Genomic DNA, 18,220 nt, shown 5'->3' with positions numbered 1-18,220 from the left:
GCCTGGTGTAAAATCCTCCTTTGAGAAGACCTCAAGTCAGCAAAAGAAAGAGAATCTAGGCAGCCCATAACATACAATCCCATTTTATTCTGTTCAGAAGAGCGTTCTTTCTTTCCCACATATGGATGTCTTCTGGAAGTGTGGATTTCAATTGCCAGGATTCCCCTGCACACGAACCCCCGATTGAGAATCCTGGCAGTTGAGATCACCTGCCTTAAGGAAGTCTCGATTTTGAAAACCTGATGGCCTTTTCAGGTTTCATCCCATAAGGGGTCTTCCTTCCTCTTGTGGAGGACATGGGATTGAGTTGGTGACATTCAAGAAGAACCTGAGCTGAGTAGGGAACTGGAGGTGAGTTCAAGGGGGTGACTTGGACTTCCAGGGACTAGTCCAGGGTTCTCCAAACTTGACCACTTTAAGACTTGTGGACTTCAACTCCCACAATTTCTCAGACAGCATGGCTGGCTGGGGAATTCTGGGAGTTTTTTTAAAAAAAATTGATTTATATGCCGCCCTTCTCTGGAGACTCAGGGCAGCTTACAATGCGTTAAGCAATAGCCTTCATCCTTTTGTATATTTATACAAAGTCAGCTTATTGCCCCCACAACTGGGTCCTCAATTTACCTACCTTAGAAAGGATGGAAGGCTGAGTCAACCTTGAGCCTGGCGAGATTCGAACCCTGCAGTAATTGCAGGCAGCTGGTCTTAATAACAGGGTGCTTTAGACCACTGTACTACCAAGGCTTGTTGAAGTCCACAAGTCTTAAAGTGACCAAGTTTGGAGAACCCTGAACTATAGATCACCTTGGTTCATTCAAGAAGCTTTAGAAGACCTTTGTGAGGAGGGGGTTGGACTAGAAGACCTCCAAGGTCTCTTCCAGCCCTATGATTCTATGTTTCACATTCTTATGAACTTACCTTGGCCTGGTCTGCTATTAAGGTGGAATCACTTCTAGGTGGATTTTCAATCTCTGCAAAGAAAAATTGTGACCGTTATCCAGATGGACCCTGTGACTGTTTGGGCTGACAACTGCCAATCCTTTTCAGGACAAGATAAAGAAATAAAATTAAGCAGTCAAAATATAATTTCCTTTCCTTTCCTTTCTTCTGGCCTGGCCTTTTATTTCTCTGTTCCTAAAGAGTGCCTCCCCCTCCCAAGCGATGCTGAATAGAGCCGACGTTAATTGTTGTGTTTATATTCACTGAAGCAGGCAATTAATTTAATTAAAGGGCTCGGTTTAAACAGGGTGCTGAACATCAGAAAGTGGAGGAATCATTAATAAGCATTAATGATTGTGTGCAAACTTCATTAAGTGGGCCACAAGTCAGTCAGTTAGTCATGCAAGTTGAATCAAGTAGATGTTTTATTTCATGTTAGCACAAAGAAAACAAGCCTCTTCACCAACAGAAGACATTTACAACAAAAGTAAGAATACTACATTTAGTAACAAAGAACAAACCCCACTTTGTACAAAACAACACAGCCAAACCAAACAACCCACACAATTATAAATCCTGTCTGATCCTTTGGATCCAAAATAAAATGAGACATTTCCCTGTGACCCGTTCCAAAGCCTGAAACAATCAGCAAAAAACCCAAGAGATCTCAGCCTTATTTTAAACCCATCAGTGTTTCTTGTTTAAGAACAAGAGGAATGACATTTACACATGTAAACATGTTCCAGCTATAAATGTAGCCATAGCTTTGTGTTCAGGCAGAAATGCTTTGCAACCCCCTCAAAATGCAATTTCCCCCCCTGTTTTTCGACAGTAAATGTATTTTCTTAAAAGACCCATTTTCTCCTCCGTTCCGTCATGCCTCTCTCTGCTCCAAGTTAATCCCCACGTCTTTTCTGAAGACAGGACGCTTTCCTTCTCCTTCCCACTGGCCACCCTTCACCAGCCAGGTGGTGCTTGTGAGTTGTGCTTCCAGAGAGGATGCTGGGTGTGTCTATCTGCCCTTTGAATTCCTTTTTTCCAAAGCACAACTTGCAAAGGCAAAATATGTACAAACTTTCTAGAAAAGCATCCAAGGACTGTGTGAGTTTTCATCAGAAGAGAGTGGTCTGACCCACAACATCAACCCACAAAACGAAGTCACAACAAGACAGATTTGGAATATTTGTCTTGGCTATTGCATCCAACAAGATGACATTGGATTGTACAGCATGCAGTGTCATAAGCTAATCATAAACACACTAAGACACACACATACACAGACCCATACCAACATTTTGATAGTATTCACTCCCCTCCCCCATTTCACATCGCTTAGTTTTGTCAGTTTTTTTATTTTGCTTTAATGCACCTCCTTGCATCAGGGGTGTCAAACTCAAGGCCTGGGGCCTGGATCCAGCCCATGGGGTGTTTAGATATGGCCTGTGGGGCCGCCCTGGAAACAGCGAAGAACCGGTCCGCAGTGTTTCTGCCAGCGAAAACCAAGCCATCACAGCCGAAAATGGAGCTTGCAAGGGCCACAGGCGACACTCCCAAGCTCTGTTTTCTCTGGCAGAGGGTTGCAGGAGGCCGTTGCAGCCGAAACGGAGCTCAGGAGCCACATGAGTGACATCAAGCTGGCCACACCCAGCCTGCCCGTGCCCATCCTGGCCCCCCGAGGTCAAACACAACCCCAATGCGGCCCTCAATGAAATCGAGTTTAACACCCCTGCCTTACATAGTAAGTAGTTCATCTACTCTCCCTTTTGTTCAGAAAAAGAGAGAGGGAAAGAGGAGGAAGGAAAGCAAAAGAGAAAAGAAGGAAGGAAAAAGGAGAAAAGGAAGGGGGGAAAGAAGGAAGGGCTGTATGTTTAGTGCAGAGGTGTCAAACTCGCAGCCAGTGGGCCGGATGCATCACACGCTGGCCATGCCCAACCCCGGTTTAGCAAAGGGGGAAAAAGTCACGATACGTCACGTGACAACCATGTGACGATGCAAGTTTGACACTCCTGGCTTAGTGGAAATAAGCTCCCACTGAATGATTCAAGCTCTGCTTGAAAGCGGCAGAACAAAAGCAATTCTTAGTTTGGCTAGTTGTTGTTGTTATTTATTTGGGGCAACCAGATGCTTGTCCCTGCTCCCAGTCCTGGGGAAAGCAGGGATGGAGGAAGAAGGACGGGTACGGAGAAAGTCTCTCTTGTCCCATTCAGGAACTTGTAGCACCACCTGCCAAATAATTGGGAGAAAAAACAACAACAACCCAATAGCCTGTGATTAAAACTTTGTCATTAGTGACAATTATCCATGGTTCAACAACAGTGAAAGGGCTCTGCATATTTGCATGGGGCTCTTTAATCAGAAGGGAGAATGGCGTGAACAACCAGACTCACCTGGGCAGGGTGTAAGCTAACTACTTCATTATATTCTGCCTATAATACAGGAATCCCCCCAGTCTGGCAGCTTTCCCTTGGGATCACTTAGATAAGGCTCCAAGGAATTCAGGAAGGGCTGGTTTTGGCCTTTTATGGTTGCACCATGACTCTAGACTAGCTCTGTGCTTGATCCCTCCTCCCTTCCCAAAACCAATCCAATCCAGCCAGCAATTTTCAGGAGCTGAACTGGTGGGCTGCTGGCTTGACAGCTTCTCCTGCAGCAGGAAGAAAAATGTAGCTAATTGAGCATCGCTCCTCATTTGTTGAAATGAATCTTGGGATATATTTTCACGATTATTAATTAGCTGACCCCAGCTCCCCTCTGCACTTCCTGCTCCCCCTCCGCCCACCTTTTAATTCATATTCCGTCATTTATTTTAATTGTTGCATTGCTTTGCTGGTGTTGCATTGACAATTTTTATTGGGCTCCCCCCCCCCCGTGTTACTGTTGTGAGCTGCCCTGAGCAGCCTCATGGTGAGATGGGCAGCAAATTTATTTAAGATCAAAAGAAAGAAATAAGTGGTATCAGAAGGTGAAAGACCATGCTAGTGTTGCCTTTCCTTTGCCCCCTTCTCGCTGTCCTTCTAAATTTTGTAATTGATCCATTTTTTTAAAATGTGAGGAGCACTGCCTCAAGCATCTCGAAACATTTCTTCTAACAACGATTCTGGTTTTGCAGCTTTCTCAGAGGAGAAATTGCAGAATGGATGGGCTGTTCTCCCCTCTTGTGATTTAGTGGTTCGTTGCAAGAGTGTTATGGGATAACTGAGTTGGAAGAGACTTTGGAGGTCTTCTAGTCCAACCCCCTGTTCAGCAGGAAACTCTACCATTCCAGACAAATGACTTTCCAATCTCTTTTTAAAAGCCTCCAGTGATGGAGCAGCCACAACCTCTGCAGGCAAGCCATTCTACGGGTTAATAGTTCTCGCTGTAAGGAAATTTCTCTTTTGTTCTAGGTTGCTTCTCTCTTTGATTTAATTTCCATTATTGCTTCTGGTCCTGCCTTCAGGTGGTTTGGAAAATAGATTGACCCCTTCTTTCTGTGAGAACCCCTCAAGTACTGGAAGACTGCTATCATGTCACTCCTAGTCCTCCTCACTAGACTAGACATTCCCAATTCCTGCAACCATTCCTCATTTGTTTTAATAATGAATATTAAGCTGTTTTAGCCTCCAGTCCCCTAATCATCTTTGTTGCTCTTCTCTGCACTCTTTCTGGGGTCTCACTTGATCAATCCTGCCGGGCCCCCAGAGCACGCTCTTACCATCCTGAATGTGCACCAGACTCCAAAATCTGGGAGCCCCTGAAAATTAGCAATGTGTGTATCACACTGGCGATTGATCTCCTGAACATCTCAATTCTCTTGCCCTTTGCTATGGGGGTTCCATTTTTGTTTTGCTCTTTGTGGTCTTTCTGTGTTTGTGTGTGCGGGCAAACCTTCCAATCTTACGTGGCAGGTGTTTGCAGTCTCTGGGGGGGGGGGGAAACGTTACCTGCATGTGTTGCATATCGTCCGCTTCCCTTAGCAGCTGTGGAAAGAAAAGAAACCAAGTGAAACGCAGGAAGTGGGTGAGTTGTGAGCCACAGCTGCTATCTTGTGCAAAGCTGGGGCGTGTGCAAATAAATTGTGGCTAATCTTGGCGAAGCCTACGAAAAGCGTTGGCGGGCGGGGAAGAGGGCAGGGTCTGAGGTAGCAAAGATCCAGCAAAGATTTGGAATCTCCAGTTGTACTAGATGGGTCTCCTACCAGAACCCACCTACCAGTTTGCAGTGGGGCGTCGGCTGAGCAGCAGGTTCTGTAGAAAGCCAAAGGGGCACTCTGCCCAGCCCACCAGTCGGCAGCTGTCCAAATGATGGTGGTGGACCAGAGGATGCTGAGGAAATGGCTCTTGGCCAGGCAGAGAGAGGCAGTTCTTGAGGTTGCTGATATCTCCCACCAGATGCAGAAGCTGCCTCTCTGAAACTGGGAGATAAGTTGGGCCCCTGGAATCCTTTCTCTTTGCCCCGTAGGGAAGCCTTGGGTGCCGCACACTCCTGAGACTTCCTAGGAGATTCTCTTTGCCCATAACTTTTTTTATAGCACCATGAGGAGTCAAAAAAGTCAAGTTCTGCTCTTTTTGTTGTGTGTTGGCTGAGCTCTCTCTTCCAGCCTTGGAAGAGCAATAGCACTTAGACTTATATACCGCTTCACAGGGCTTTTGCAGCCCTCTCAAAGCAGTTTACAGAGTCAGCACATTGCCCCCAACAATCTGGCTCCTCATTTTATGGATCTTGAAAGGACGGAAGGCTGCGTTAACCTTGAGCCTGGTGAGATTCGATCTGCCAAATTGCAGGCAGCCAGTAGTCAGCAGAAGTAGCCTGCAGTACTGCACTCTAACCACTGCACCATGGTGGCTGTTAGAGGATGGCTTGGAGGCCTGAAGGTTGCAAGGAAGAGCCCAGATTAAAATGGTTGGGCCCTCCTACCCCTGGAGCATCCACGGAGAAGTAGACGGTGCCCTGGGATGGGGGGTGAGGGCCCACCTGGTGGCCCACAGATGCCTGGGTGACTTTCTGGTTCAGCTTTTTTCTCTTTTTGGATAGAGGGAGAAGGAAAGAAGAGGAGTGGGGAACCTGGTCAGTGGAGGGGGCGCTTTGCAAGGGGGTGTGCAGCTGAGAAATATCTTGTACCTTTCCTCCTCCACAGACAAACGGCAATGACAACAACAAGCAGAATGACGATAATAACTGCAATCACGGCCCCAATCAACGCATTGCTTGCAGACAGTACCTTTTCTGCAAAAGAAAGAGCAGAGGTTGTGTCAACCCTGGTCAAACATTAACAAACCCTGTGGAGATCTATTCCCTATACAGGTAGTCCTCGATTAGTGACCGTTTGCAGTGGTGACAGTGGTGAAAAAATAACCAGTCCTTTGCAGGTCTGTAAAGTGAAGAAAAACTGAAGTCAGATCATCAGCACAGTTAAGTGGTTTCGTTTAGCAGCTGCTTTGTTTAACGACCAAGTTGCTGGTTCCAATTGTGGTTGCTAAATGAGGACTCCCTGCATGGGGTAATTTTCCTCTACCCACAATTCCCTGCAAATGACACAGCTAAGCTGGCAACAGCAGAAAGATATCATCCACCAGAATAACGCAGCCTTAACTCTCTCTTCCTTCCGTGTCAGGATTATTTATTTTATTATTTATTTATTTTATTATAAAATAAAATAATATTTTATTATTTCGATTTCTATACCGCCCTATTCTAAAAGTAGAATAAAATCAAATTAAATAGTTTTGGCTCCGACAAATTTAAAACCCCGAACTGTTTAAAACCAATTTTAAAATTGAATATATAAGATACTAAAAGATATTTAAAAATTGAAAATCTTTTATGAAAGAGAGAGAAAATTAGGCCAGGCCCGCCTGGTGCAATAATAAGGTCTTTAAGGCGCGGCGGAAGGTGCGCAGATCCGGGATCCTCCGTATCTCTGGGGGGAGCTCATTCCAGATAGTAGGTGCCCCCACAGAGAAGGCTCTCCCCCTGGGGGCTGTCCTCTCCTAGAACATAGAACAATAGAACTGGAAGGGACCTTGGAGGTCTTCTAGTCCAATCTGCTTCTCAGGTAGGAGACCCTGTACTTCTACATCTGGAGCATGAGCTGAAGAGACGTAACTATGGAACTTTTAACCGGAAAAGATGCTTAAAAGGAGATGTACTCTGCAATGTAATTGAAGCAGGAATATTGTCCCAATCGCTGAAAATCTCCTTTTCAGCATCTTTTCCGGTTACAAATGTTCCTGCCCAGAAACTCTATTGCTTCCTATCCTATTGGATAGATGTTTAGAAAACCTTGAGCCATTGAGAGATTCAGGGCAACAATTGAATATCTTTCAGCCTTTTATTTATAGCTTCAGGATAATCTAATTTCCTTCCTCCTTGTGCACAAGAGGCACAAGAGCTCGGCGGAGATTGCAGTCATTTATTTATTTATTTGAAGATTTTGTTAATCTGCCTTTAATATTCTGATAAATAACTCAAGGTGGTGAAGGCATCTGATACTCCATACTTCTCCTCTGACTGTCTCCTGGTGATTGGCCCAAAGTCATCCTACTAGCTTTCATGCCAAGTTGGGACTAGAACTCATCATCTTTTGGTGATTGGCCCACTTAGCCAGCTGTCATGCCTAAGGCGGAACTAGAACTCTCAGTATTCTAGTGATTGGCCCAAAGTCACTGGGTTGGTTTTCATGCCAGGGTGGAACTAGAACTCAGGATCGCATAGTTTCTAGCCTGGTGCCTTCACACCACTAGACCAAGACTGGCTAAATGGAACTAAATGGAAGACATGAGTTGCAAGAGAGGGATGTGTAACTTGCACAAAAGAAGATTTGAGAGCTGAACGCCTGTCCTAAGCCAAGGACTAGATTTCATGATGTAACTCACTAACTGTAATAGTTTCATATGATTTCAACCATTTACTTGGTTGCCTTGGCAAGACGGGCAAGCATCTGAATTTAATAAATAATACATAAATATAATTTACAAAGCTCATCACTAGATATATTGCATGGATAGCATATCTCATCAGGAAGTCAAACTAAAAATTAAATTATTTCTCAACGTAACATGTCTCAACACAGTCATTTCTCAACATCACAACAAACCTCATCCTGCCTCTAAAAACTGCCAGATCATCTCTGTATACCATATATAGGAATACATTGGTAGATAAGCACCAGCAGCCATTAAAACTCACATCGTGCAATTCATTTCAAGTTTTTTTCAGCCTCCTCAAAATAATACATAATTAAGAGAACAAAGTTACTGTTGGATCACCTCAAAGCAGCTACAGGCCTGCAGTTTTAACCACTTTCTTTACATTTGTTAACTGACCCTATGAAAGCAATAATTGTGTTTGGTGGTTGTGCACTTTGGATGAGGAATTCTGGGACTTGAAGTTCACAGATCTTAAAGTTGCCAAGGTTGAAAAACCCTGTTTTAGGCAGTTGCCTCAGTACCCTGGACAGGGACTTATGGAAGAGTTCGGATTCCTCGGATGGCGTTTATGGCTGTTTGGAGTGAGTGATGGACACAATTTACAACATTTTTGCTGAAAATTACTTTTTACTTTTGGTTTTCAGCAAAAATGCCTATAATGAACAATGGGTCTGGTTAATATGCGGCCAATGACAGCTCCCCATCGCCCGGTGCGTTCCCACAGGGAGAGCCTCCTTGGGGTGCCGTCGGCCAGGCAGTGTCGGTTGGCGATTCCTAGGGAACGGGCTTTCTCTGTGGGCACACCTACCTTATGGAATCAATTCCCCCTGGGGCTACGGATGGCCCCTGATCTTCGCTCTTGCCGCCGTGACCTCAAACATGGTTATTTCGCCAGGCCGGATTGGACTGAAGGGGTTTTAAGGGGAGTTTTAATGGTTTTTAACATTTTAATATTGAATTTTATGTGTTTTATTGTGTGAGCCGCCCTGAGTCCTTTTCGGAGACGGGCGGCATATAAGTTTGATAAATAAATAAATAAATAAATAAATAAATAAATAAATAAATAAAATGGCCTTCATTAATGGCTGCTGCAAAAAAGGTTGTAAAATTGAGTCTGCTGTTGTGATGATCTGCTTTGTAGCTGTCATGACCCACAACCGTAATGGGCAGGCTGCGCTATGGTGTAAATTGAGGACTACCTGCTTTTGAATACAATTTAATGTTCCTCTGAAACAATACTAAGTCAATGCCCTGAAAGATTTAATATAAATGTTCAAAGGGAGCTGCCTAATCAGCTGATTAGAAAAGCGCTAGTCCAGAAAGCTAAAAGTGTCCATAGAATATGGAAAAATAAGATTGGAGGAACCTTAGGGATCTTCTAGTCCAACCCACTAAAGGAGGGGATGTTTGAGCTCACAAATACAAAACATTCATGCAAAATCAAGACCGAGTTTTGACAGAGGGCTAAATTGGCAGCTGCTGAAAACATGCCTTTTTTTTCAAACTCCCTTAATATTACAGTGAGTAATTTATTTCCCTTTTTTGAAGATGGGAACCACATCAGCTCTTTTCCAATCCTCTGGTAGTTCCCCGGTACTCCAGGATTTTATTATTTATACAATTTTATAAATTTATTATTCTGTTATTCTTATTAATGGGTGGCAGCTCCCAGCAATGTTCAGCTTTTGGGGCTGTGTGCATTGTGGCCCCTGGGTTTTCTTATCTAAGCTTCCAGGATTCATGAACTCTGTGGACACAGCCTAAAACTAACTCTTGCATTAATTGGGATAAGTCAAGTCTAAATATTTCTTTTTTTATTAGTTTGTTAAATTTATGCTTTTGCCTTCAGGCGTTCTGACTCTCTGTCCTGGAAGACCTGGGGGTTGGAGCAGAGAGTGCACAGGTTGCTACATGTTCTATGGGAGCCAGAATCTGGCTGGTAGAGAGAAAAGATAAACTAGCAAAAAATAAAGAAATACAGGTAGTCCTCGAATTACGAATGTCACGGAGCCTGCCAATTACATTCGTAACCCGAGGATTCGTAGGAGTGAATTGCGTAACTTGACTGCGATCACTCCCTGCTTTCGCCCACGCATTTGCTAATCGGGGTGGGTGGGGGTGGGTTTAACTGCACATGAGGTATCTCAGGGTGGGGAAGACCAAGGGGTCTTGCTAGATCATTGCAAGGTAAGTGAGTCTCCACAGGTCTAATGGCTGTGGAGACCTGGCAGGGCGAATGTTGTAGCATTTCTGCTGTCATTCGTACTGTGTTTTCCCAAAAATAAGAACTGGTTTTATTTTCTGTTGGGCTCAAAAATAAGTACTAGGGTTTATTTTCGGGGATGTCTTATTTTTTTTCACTTACAGGAAGTAGCGAGCGTGGGGGGCCAATGGGAGTGGCAGTGCAGCTTCTGCGGCCCCACCCTCCATCCCACCATCTACTTGCCTGTGGCCACAACTGTCCAAGCTCTTGGCGCTCCCCGGCCCTCCGCCTGCCCTGTCTGCTGGCCCTGCTGCTCCTGGGACACTGGAGTTCGGGTCGTGCTCAGGCGGTTGCTACGATGAGGCAAACAGCCATGCAGTGCATCAGGATCAGCTCCCCCGTTCCCGTACCTCTGCCTGGCTGCTGGGCCTGCTGCACCTGCTGCTGCTGATCTCGCGGGGGCTCTTCGCCCTCTTGGCCACATTGCTCACAGCCACCCTGCTGGCCTGTGCCTGCCTTGTGTGGGGCAACTTGGCCCAGATCTATGACCTCTGGAGCGATCTCCCCCTCCCTTCTCCAGCCCGCTGCAGGGCTGCCATGGATCTTGCACAGGGCAGGGGAGGGGCACAGCCTGAAGCGGGCGAGGTGCTCCAGAGGTCATAGGTCTGGGCCAAGTTGCCCTGCACAAGGCAGGAGCAGGCCAGCAGGGTGGCCAACAGAGAGTGAAGAGCCCCTGCAAGGCCAACAGCAGCAGGTGCAGCAGGTCCAGCAGCTGGGCAGAAGCACGGGGGGGGGAGGGGAGGGGAGAGCAGGTGATCTTCTGCCTTGTGGTACTGTAGCAGCAGCCTGAGCAAGACCTGAGCTCCAGGCCTGGTGGAGCGCAAATCGTGGTCGCTGCCTGCTCCAGAGCCACAAAGGTGGGCTGGGGAAGAGAGGGACCCTCGGCTGTGAGGTTGCCTGGCGCTGTAGGCAGGGCTGGGCCTGGTGAGAGTGCACCAGAAACAACTCTAGGCACCCAGAGAGACAGAATGTGATGCAGGTCCTGGCCCTCACTGGCTCAACCGATCTGTGGGGCTGCAATTAAGGGGTCGAGCGCCCATGAGGTGCCCGGGGAAGGGAAGGAGCCACCATGCTAAGCACCGCCTCAGGCTTCGCTGCCCATGTTTGTGAGGGGACACGTGGTTGGGCTGCCTCCTGTGCTGGCCATCCCACCTCCTTCACTAGGGCTTATTTTCGGGGAAACACGGCCATGGTGCTGCAACATTCATAATTTCGGGACTGGGTCTTAAGTACTTGGAGGGGGGGGTCTTGGTTGAAACTTTGAATGGTCACTAAGTGAACTGTTTTAATTTGGGGATTACCTGTAAACTCAAACCAGACATAGTTAGCTTAAATAGTGTCTCTCAATAACAATATGCTATCTCCTTGCACTACTTGCACTACTACTTGCACTCCTTCCCTTCACACTAATAAACAAACTAATTGTCTCCTGCAAACTCCACTCCCCTTTTGCTCCTCTTTATTCCCTATGGGAGGGGCCATTCACTGTCCACCTGTGGCTTTACTCCTGAGTCGGCCCTTGTTCCTTAGCTGTTCCCTTCTCCTGGCAGCTCTGCGCAAGCACACACGTCAGGAACAGGCTTCAGCTGTTCTTCTGCCCCACTTATCTCCAACTCCAAAGGTAACTGATAACTGTCGGACGGCCCTGGCCCCATCTCTGCCTCCGACACATCAGAGCCTTCCCCAGACTCCAGGACTGGCCCATGTTCCTCCCCAACCTCCTCACTGTCTGAGTCTGCTGCCAGCTCTGCTGGCCACTGGAGGGTCACAACAGAAACACATCAGCTTTATTAATTTGCAACATATAAAAACATATCAGCTTTATTAATCTACAACATACGAAAACACATCAGCATTATTAATTTATATTATACATAGCTTTATTAATGTACATAAACATACATAAACACATCTGTTTTATTAATCTGCAACATACATAACACACTTTATTAAGTACAACACATATAAGCACATACATAAAAACAAGCAGAAATGGACAGAGAAAGCTTACAGCTTGGGTGAAGAGTTATAATTCTGAAAAATGATTCAATGGTACCCAAGGGTGTGTTAAGTGATTATTATTTCCCCTAATTTGGCCAATTGTATTGTTCATATTGTCCTATTGTTACTTTCCTCTTTATGGCTCTTACCGTTTACAACTCTCCCTATATTTATTCCTATGTTTTTTCATCTATTAGCTTTATTCTTTTGGATGGTTTTGGATTCTCTTTGTTTAATCGTTGATTGATGTTTTGGGCTAGCGCTGATGGTGTTCCCTAATTTGAGTAATGGAAAGTCTGCAAGAAAACAGCCAAGCTCAGGGAGCACCAAGGACCCCACAGTTCAACCTGAGCTACGAATATTCTCCTCTGTTTAGAGCAATTTTCATTTTCCAGAAAAGTATTGCAATTACAGGTCCTGGACTTAGGACCACAACTGAGGCCAAAATTTCTGTTGGTAAGCAAGACAGTTGTTAAGTGAGTTTTGCCCCATTTTATGACCTTTCTTGTCATAGTTATTAAGTGAATCATTGAACTTGTTAAGTTAGTTGTTAAGTGAATCTGGATTCCCCATTGACTTTGCTTGTCAAAAGGTTGCAAAAGGGGATCACATGACCCCGGGACCATCATAAAAAAGGATCAGGTGCCAAGCATCTGAATTTTGATCACCTCACCTGCAAAGATTGTAAGTGCGTAAAATGGTCATAAGTCACTTTTTTCAGTTGTAACTTTGAATGATCAATAAGGAACTGTTGTAAGTTGAGTCCTCAACTGTATAGGAGACTCATTAGTTCCTCCTCCCCCTCTTCAAGAATGGGTCTATTAGGTGCTTTTTTGGGGGAGGGGGACCCTTTGGAAAACTGCCAAGAGGGAGGGGCAAGGAAGGGTGGAAGCTATAAGGAGGGGGTGGAGCTCACCGTTCACTTGGGGGGCCTCCGTCCCAGGTCTCTCCTCTGGGGTTCAGCATGATGGACAAAATGCAAGTACAAGAGAGCAGATAGAAAGGAAACAGAGATCAGGCAGTGAGAAATTGTGCATCTCTGATTTGGTGAAGCCATCCGATTAACAGCCACCAGACCCAATTAACCCTCCTTGAAGCATATCGTTAGGCCTAGTTAATTTTACAATAATTTTCTCAGTCAAAGCATTTTTCTCTATTCTTTACTACAAGCACAAAACAATCGCAAATGAAAACAGGAAGAATGAGAGCAAAAGTAGGGCAGGAAATGCATGCAATGTGATCATTATCATGTGTCTGAGTTAAGGCTTGCAAAATGAATGGAGTAACTGCATTAGTCAAATGCCACTCAGCAGCCTGAAGCATTAATTTACTCTTACTCTTACTCTTACTTTAAATGAGCCGAAGTGGCGCAGTGGTTAGGGTGCAGTACTGAAGCTACTTCAGCTGACTGCTAGTTCAGCAGATCAGCGGATCAAATCTCACTGGCTCAAGGTTGACTCAGCCCTCCATCCTTCTAAGGTGGGTAAAATGAGGACCCAGATTGTTGAGGGCAATATGCTATTTAGTATACTGTCTTTGGTATAAGCCGCCCAGAGTCCTCGGAGAGTGGGCGGCATAGAAATATGACGAATAAAAATAAATAATAATAAAAAAATAAACACGAGACATGCATCATTAGCTATCTTGAGGTAAAACCATCTTCTCTATCAAACCACAAAATATATTTCTATCCAACAGCTTTGCAATTTTGGAAGTAGATTTAACTAGGTAGCATATACTCCCAATAACTGGAATGTCTGTACAGCGTCATCGTCACCTCATCATCCAGAGATCTGTCCAGCAAAGAATCAAATGAGGAATTTTGACTCCTTGTTTGACGATCCTTCCAGGTTCCTAATCCCCCTGATTTGGTTTCCCTGTTGGAGAACAACTGTCCCTGTTGGGAGGGGGCTCAGGTGGGGAATTAGCCTAGAGTAACTCACTACAAAAACACAAGAAGGCAAAGGTCTGAAGCCTTCTCTGTCCTTTCCCAGGTGAAAGCTGCCAGTCAGGGGAGATTCCTGTACTATAGGCAACAATAAAGTTGCTAGCTTGAACTCTATACGTGTGGGTCTGGTTGCTCACGCATGGACCCTACAATCAGGGTAAACCAAAGGAATTTGGCTACATTCTCCCAAATTAATTGGTCAGCTTGGCCGGAAGCTTGTTCTGCATTCCATTGGCTGCATTTCTTTTGCTTAGAAATGGCCTGTATGGGATTTGCTTACAGAGTCACCCAAATGAACCTTTGCAGGTGGGACTTCTTCACCCACAAGGGGGTGCACCTGGTGTGCCTCGGTTGGGAATCTCAGAAGAGCTGAGTGCTGAGTAGGTTCAGAGACCAGAGGAATTCAGCAACCAGCTGCTTGCAAAGTATGAGGTCAATGGAAATGGAAATCTAGAGGGCCAAATAAGATTTCCAGTGCCAATTGAAGATTCCTCCCCCTCCATAAAAAGAGGAATTATAGATTTAAGGAATATGATTGGTGATGGTGGTTAATGGCTGTAATTTGTATGTTTGCACTGAATTCTTATTTTTCTGATTTGTTGTGGCAGCCCAACCCCTTTCCCAGGGAAGTTCTGCCTTCTGTAGGACTTCTTCTCTTCCAGCTAAATGTCAGGTTCATCTTTGGTCCCATGGACTCTTTCAAGAAGAGAAAAACTTACCAGCACAAACTTGCTTTAAGGACACTGTTGTGGATGCCTTGCTAACCGGGTTTTCTGCTGCGCAGGTGACATTGAGATTAAGATCTTGGGAGGTGAGGATTGAAGAATTCCAGTGGGGAAGATCCCTGCTTTGGACAGCTGAGGTCCAACTGAATTTCACCCCATCTTCCCAAGTCCCTGTAGAGCAATTCAGCTTCCAAGTTCCATTTCCAGCTGCATCAGGAGTGCAGGTCACTCTCATCTCAGAGTCCAGCAAACGTCCTGAGAAGAAGACAGACAAATCACATTGTGGAAGACCACAAAATCACATTGAGGCCAAGGAGGAAGGAGAATAACAACAGCAGAGGCTCAGTCAATGGTTTTGCTTAGGTTAGAGCAGGGAAAATACTTCTAACCTGTTTCTGTCACAAATAACAATCTCAGAACAATCCCCCTTCTGACAGATTATGAAGGGAGAGGCCCCCCAAGATAGTGGAGAGCAAGCACCCCTCATCCTTTGCCTTCCCCCAATTCCTCTTTACACCAAACCATGGACTGAGGGGAAGAGGATGAGGCTCAAAGAGTTTGTGGGTCCAGCCAGTCCCACCAGATCCATGAAGAATATCCTGAACTCCTCTCTGGAGATTCCAGCCTCAAAGCCCACCTGCTTCTCTCTTCCTCTCCTCTCCATCTGGGAACCCACTTTTGGCTTGGCCCAGTCCAGCCCCAAGGAGAGAGAGCCTGGAGGGAGCTGTGATGGACCTCCCCAAGCCCCCTTCCAGAGAGGAAGTGTGTGCAGGACATGGCTTGAGCTCCATTCTAACCCATTGCAGAAATGCAAACCCTCAGATATGTCAAAGCTCCAGGCATGGAAGACGATGGGCAGGGGGGAACAGGGGGGAATTTGGGGAGGGAGGAGGGCAAATGTGAGCAAGACTAGGCCTGATGAGAACATGCTTAAGCTATCAGGTTAATATGTTTGCAATTTAATATTCATATCTGCATTTTTTTTAAAATCCAAATTCTGCCCATTTGAAGGGAGATTAAAAAGGAGGGAGCAGCAGGTGCGAAACTCATGGCTGCCATTCTGCTAGCATCACTTCGCATCCTGCCAGGCTGACATTTTTGGAATGGGGGGAGGGAACAGGTTTGGAATGGGGTGGGGGGAAAGGGAGGGCTGAGAACCCAAGCAGAACTGGCCTGGGGAGGAGACCTTCCCATACAGCCCAAGGTCACCCAAAGGAATGTGCAGATGGAGAAGGCGCGAAATGAAGGTCCATTACCCAAACAATGGTGATACTTCTGCCTGGACAATGACTGATAACAAGGGGGAGGCCTGGGAAAAAGGAAAAGTGAACTGTATCTTTTGTTTTGCACCAAAGCAACAGACTCCATCCTGCTACTTCTGTAGTCACTTCTGCTCCAGTAAAGTAGACTCTTGGTCATATGAATGGCCTGGGAGTCTTTCTTTACTAACTAACTTAAGTGGGATGGATGGCACCAGGCTCCATCCAGTAAGTGTGTCTCTTCAGAAACTGGAAACCAATCCCATTCCCCCAAATACCCCCCCCCCATCTCCATATCACTCTGGGCAAAGGAGGGAGGCCTGGAATTTACTACCATGATGGGTGGGATACTTACGGAATATTTGCAGATCAAAGGACTCATCCACCTTCTCTGCATCTGATGGAATAATGACTGCTGTGAATCTGCCAGCATCCTCTTTCCTGAGATGGCTGATATTTAATCCTTTGCAGTCCTCAGGGATGGTCACTCGCTTTTCATAGGCTGGGTCGGGGACCAGACGGCCACAGGGCTCCCCAGAGCTCACCACAGCAATAGTTTCAGATTTACTGCTGGCAATTTTACTCCAGGAAATTGATTTAAATGGTAGAGAGGACTTCACTTGGAATGTGACAGACTCTCCCAGAATGCCATTCACTTTTGCTTCAACGTCTTCTGTAAAGTCAGAGAGAAGAGAGAGGAAGCCTTCAAAATTGGGTCACAAGAGACCTTCTGACAGACATTTAATTTCTCACCTTTTCTGAGAAGGGACAAAATGGCTCCAAAGGACATGGTGGGGCCTCTCTGGGCAATGGCCTGTCCTTCTTAGAGTAACAGGAGGGGTTCAAATGTCCTCCCTAGGAACTGAGTCCTTCCGTTGGGGTTCAAAAGGAGGATCTACCTCACAGGAGAGACCCAAAGGAGAGACCCAAGCCTCAGGCCACCTGAAAGACTGACCTGGAGGAGGCCTGACGGGGTCACTCAAAGTACCAGTTGGGTTTAGCCTCTCTCCACAGGCCCCTATACCTGGGACCCCATGTGATGCCCCTGTTATTGGCTGCCACTAATTTGTTTCCCCCCCTCAACCATGGTGGAGGCCACTGGGGAAAAATGGGGCCCTATAATGATTTAACTGGTTTTTGTACATATTGCTGAGGCTTGGACTAGATGATCATTATGGTCTTTCCAACTCTACAATTTTATGCTTCTGGAAAGTCCAGCATCTGATGACACCCAGCCCTTGTTCTTGCTTCAGATATACCAATAAGTACCAAAGGGATTTTTACAGTTTATGTAGACTTTGCAGTTGGGCATAAAAATAAAGGTTAGAATTCAAAGAGGTCAGGTGAACCAAGAAATGGCAGGAAGGAACATAAGAATTATGGCATAGAAGAAAGCCTGCAAGAAATTTGAACATCAGAAAAGATATTTGAATGGAAAGAGTCATTTGAATCTCCTTTACTGGTGTTTAATTAGTAGCCAGGCAGTCTTCAGTTGGGGATTTTGTAGTAGTAGATCCTTGCACTGGACTAAATCTTCTCCAAGGTCCTTCCAACTGTTGAAATCTCTATTTCTCTTCAAAGAACAAAGTCTCCAACAAACTCATGACTGGAATGTACTAATGGAAGGATACAAACTATTCAAAAGAAACAGACCTAACAAAAGAGGAGGTGGAGTTGCATTGTATATAAAAGATCACTTCATCTCTACAGAAATCCACAAAACCAAGGATGAAAACCTCCTAGAATCCACATGGGTCAACATAAAAGGGGAAAAAAAATACATTGCTGTAGGAGTATACCACAGGCCACCCAACCAAGCAGAAGAAATAGATGAACTCTTTGCTAATCAATTAACAGTAGTAATGGGAGACTTTAACTACCCGGATATCGACTGTGAGACAAACTTTGCAGCAAATGGGAGATCAAACAGATTCCTAACCAACCTAGTTGACAACTTTGTCATCCAAAAGGTAAAGGAGGAAACTAGCGAAAAAAACTGTATGGACCTAATTTTTACTAATAGAGAAGAAGTGATAGAGGGAGCTGAATTTACTGGAACGAGAGTGACCACATCATATTGGAATTCAATATAATGCAAACACAAGCAATAGAAAACAATCCAACTAGTGTCTTAAACTTTAAAAAGATGATTTTAACAGAGAGGGCCTAAGCAAAAT

The 18,220-nt window shown here is 45.4% G+C and overlaps 1 protein-coding gene across 3 annotated transcripts in view; it reads right to left on the bottom strand.

The window, feature by feature from the left end:
- LOC117670854 (SLAM family member 5-like) overlaps positions 1 to 18,220 on the bottom strand; it is a 37,109-nt gene that overhangs the window by 7,792 nt on the left and 11,097 nt on the right. Inside the window, exons 2-7 of one of the 3 annotated variants that reach the window (XM_034426342.3) lie at positions 16,399 to 16,716; positions 14,779 to 15,039; positions 13,028 to 13,063; positions 6,040 to 6,144; positions 4,863 to 4,898; positions 919 to 971 (exon numbers count right to left, since the gene is read on the bottom strand). In XM_034426342.3, the coding sequence (XP_034282233.2) occupies positions 919 to 971; positions 4,863 to 4,898; positions 6,040 to 6,144; positions 13,028 to 13,063; positions 14,779 to 15,039; positions 16,399 to 16,716 (809 nt within the window). The remainder of the gene's footprint in view (positions 1 to 918; positions 972 to 4,862; positions 4,899 to 6,039; positions 6,145 to 13,027; positions 13,064 to 14,778; positions 15,040 to 16,398; positions 16,717 to 18,220) is intronic. The other 2 variants (XM_087881126.1, XM_087881127.1) reach the window with 2 other exon arrangements.

The sequence above is a fragment of the Pantherophis guttatus genome, chromosome 18 (assembly GCF_059756535.1).
Source record: "Pantherophis guttatus breed Tessera chromosome 18, ASM5975653v1, whole genome shotgun sequence".
Lineage (NCBI taxonomy): Eukaryota > Metazoa > Chordata > Lepidosauria > Squamata > Colubridae > Pantherophis > Pantherophis guttatus.
Note: the sequence above shows the minus strand (reverse complement) of the source record. Positions and strands in the feature narration are given on the sequence as shown.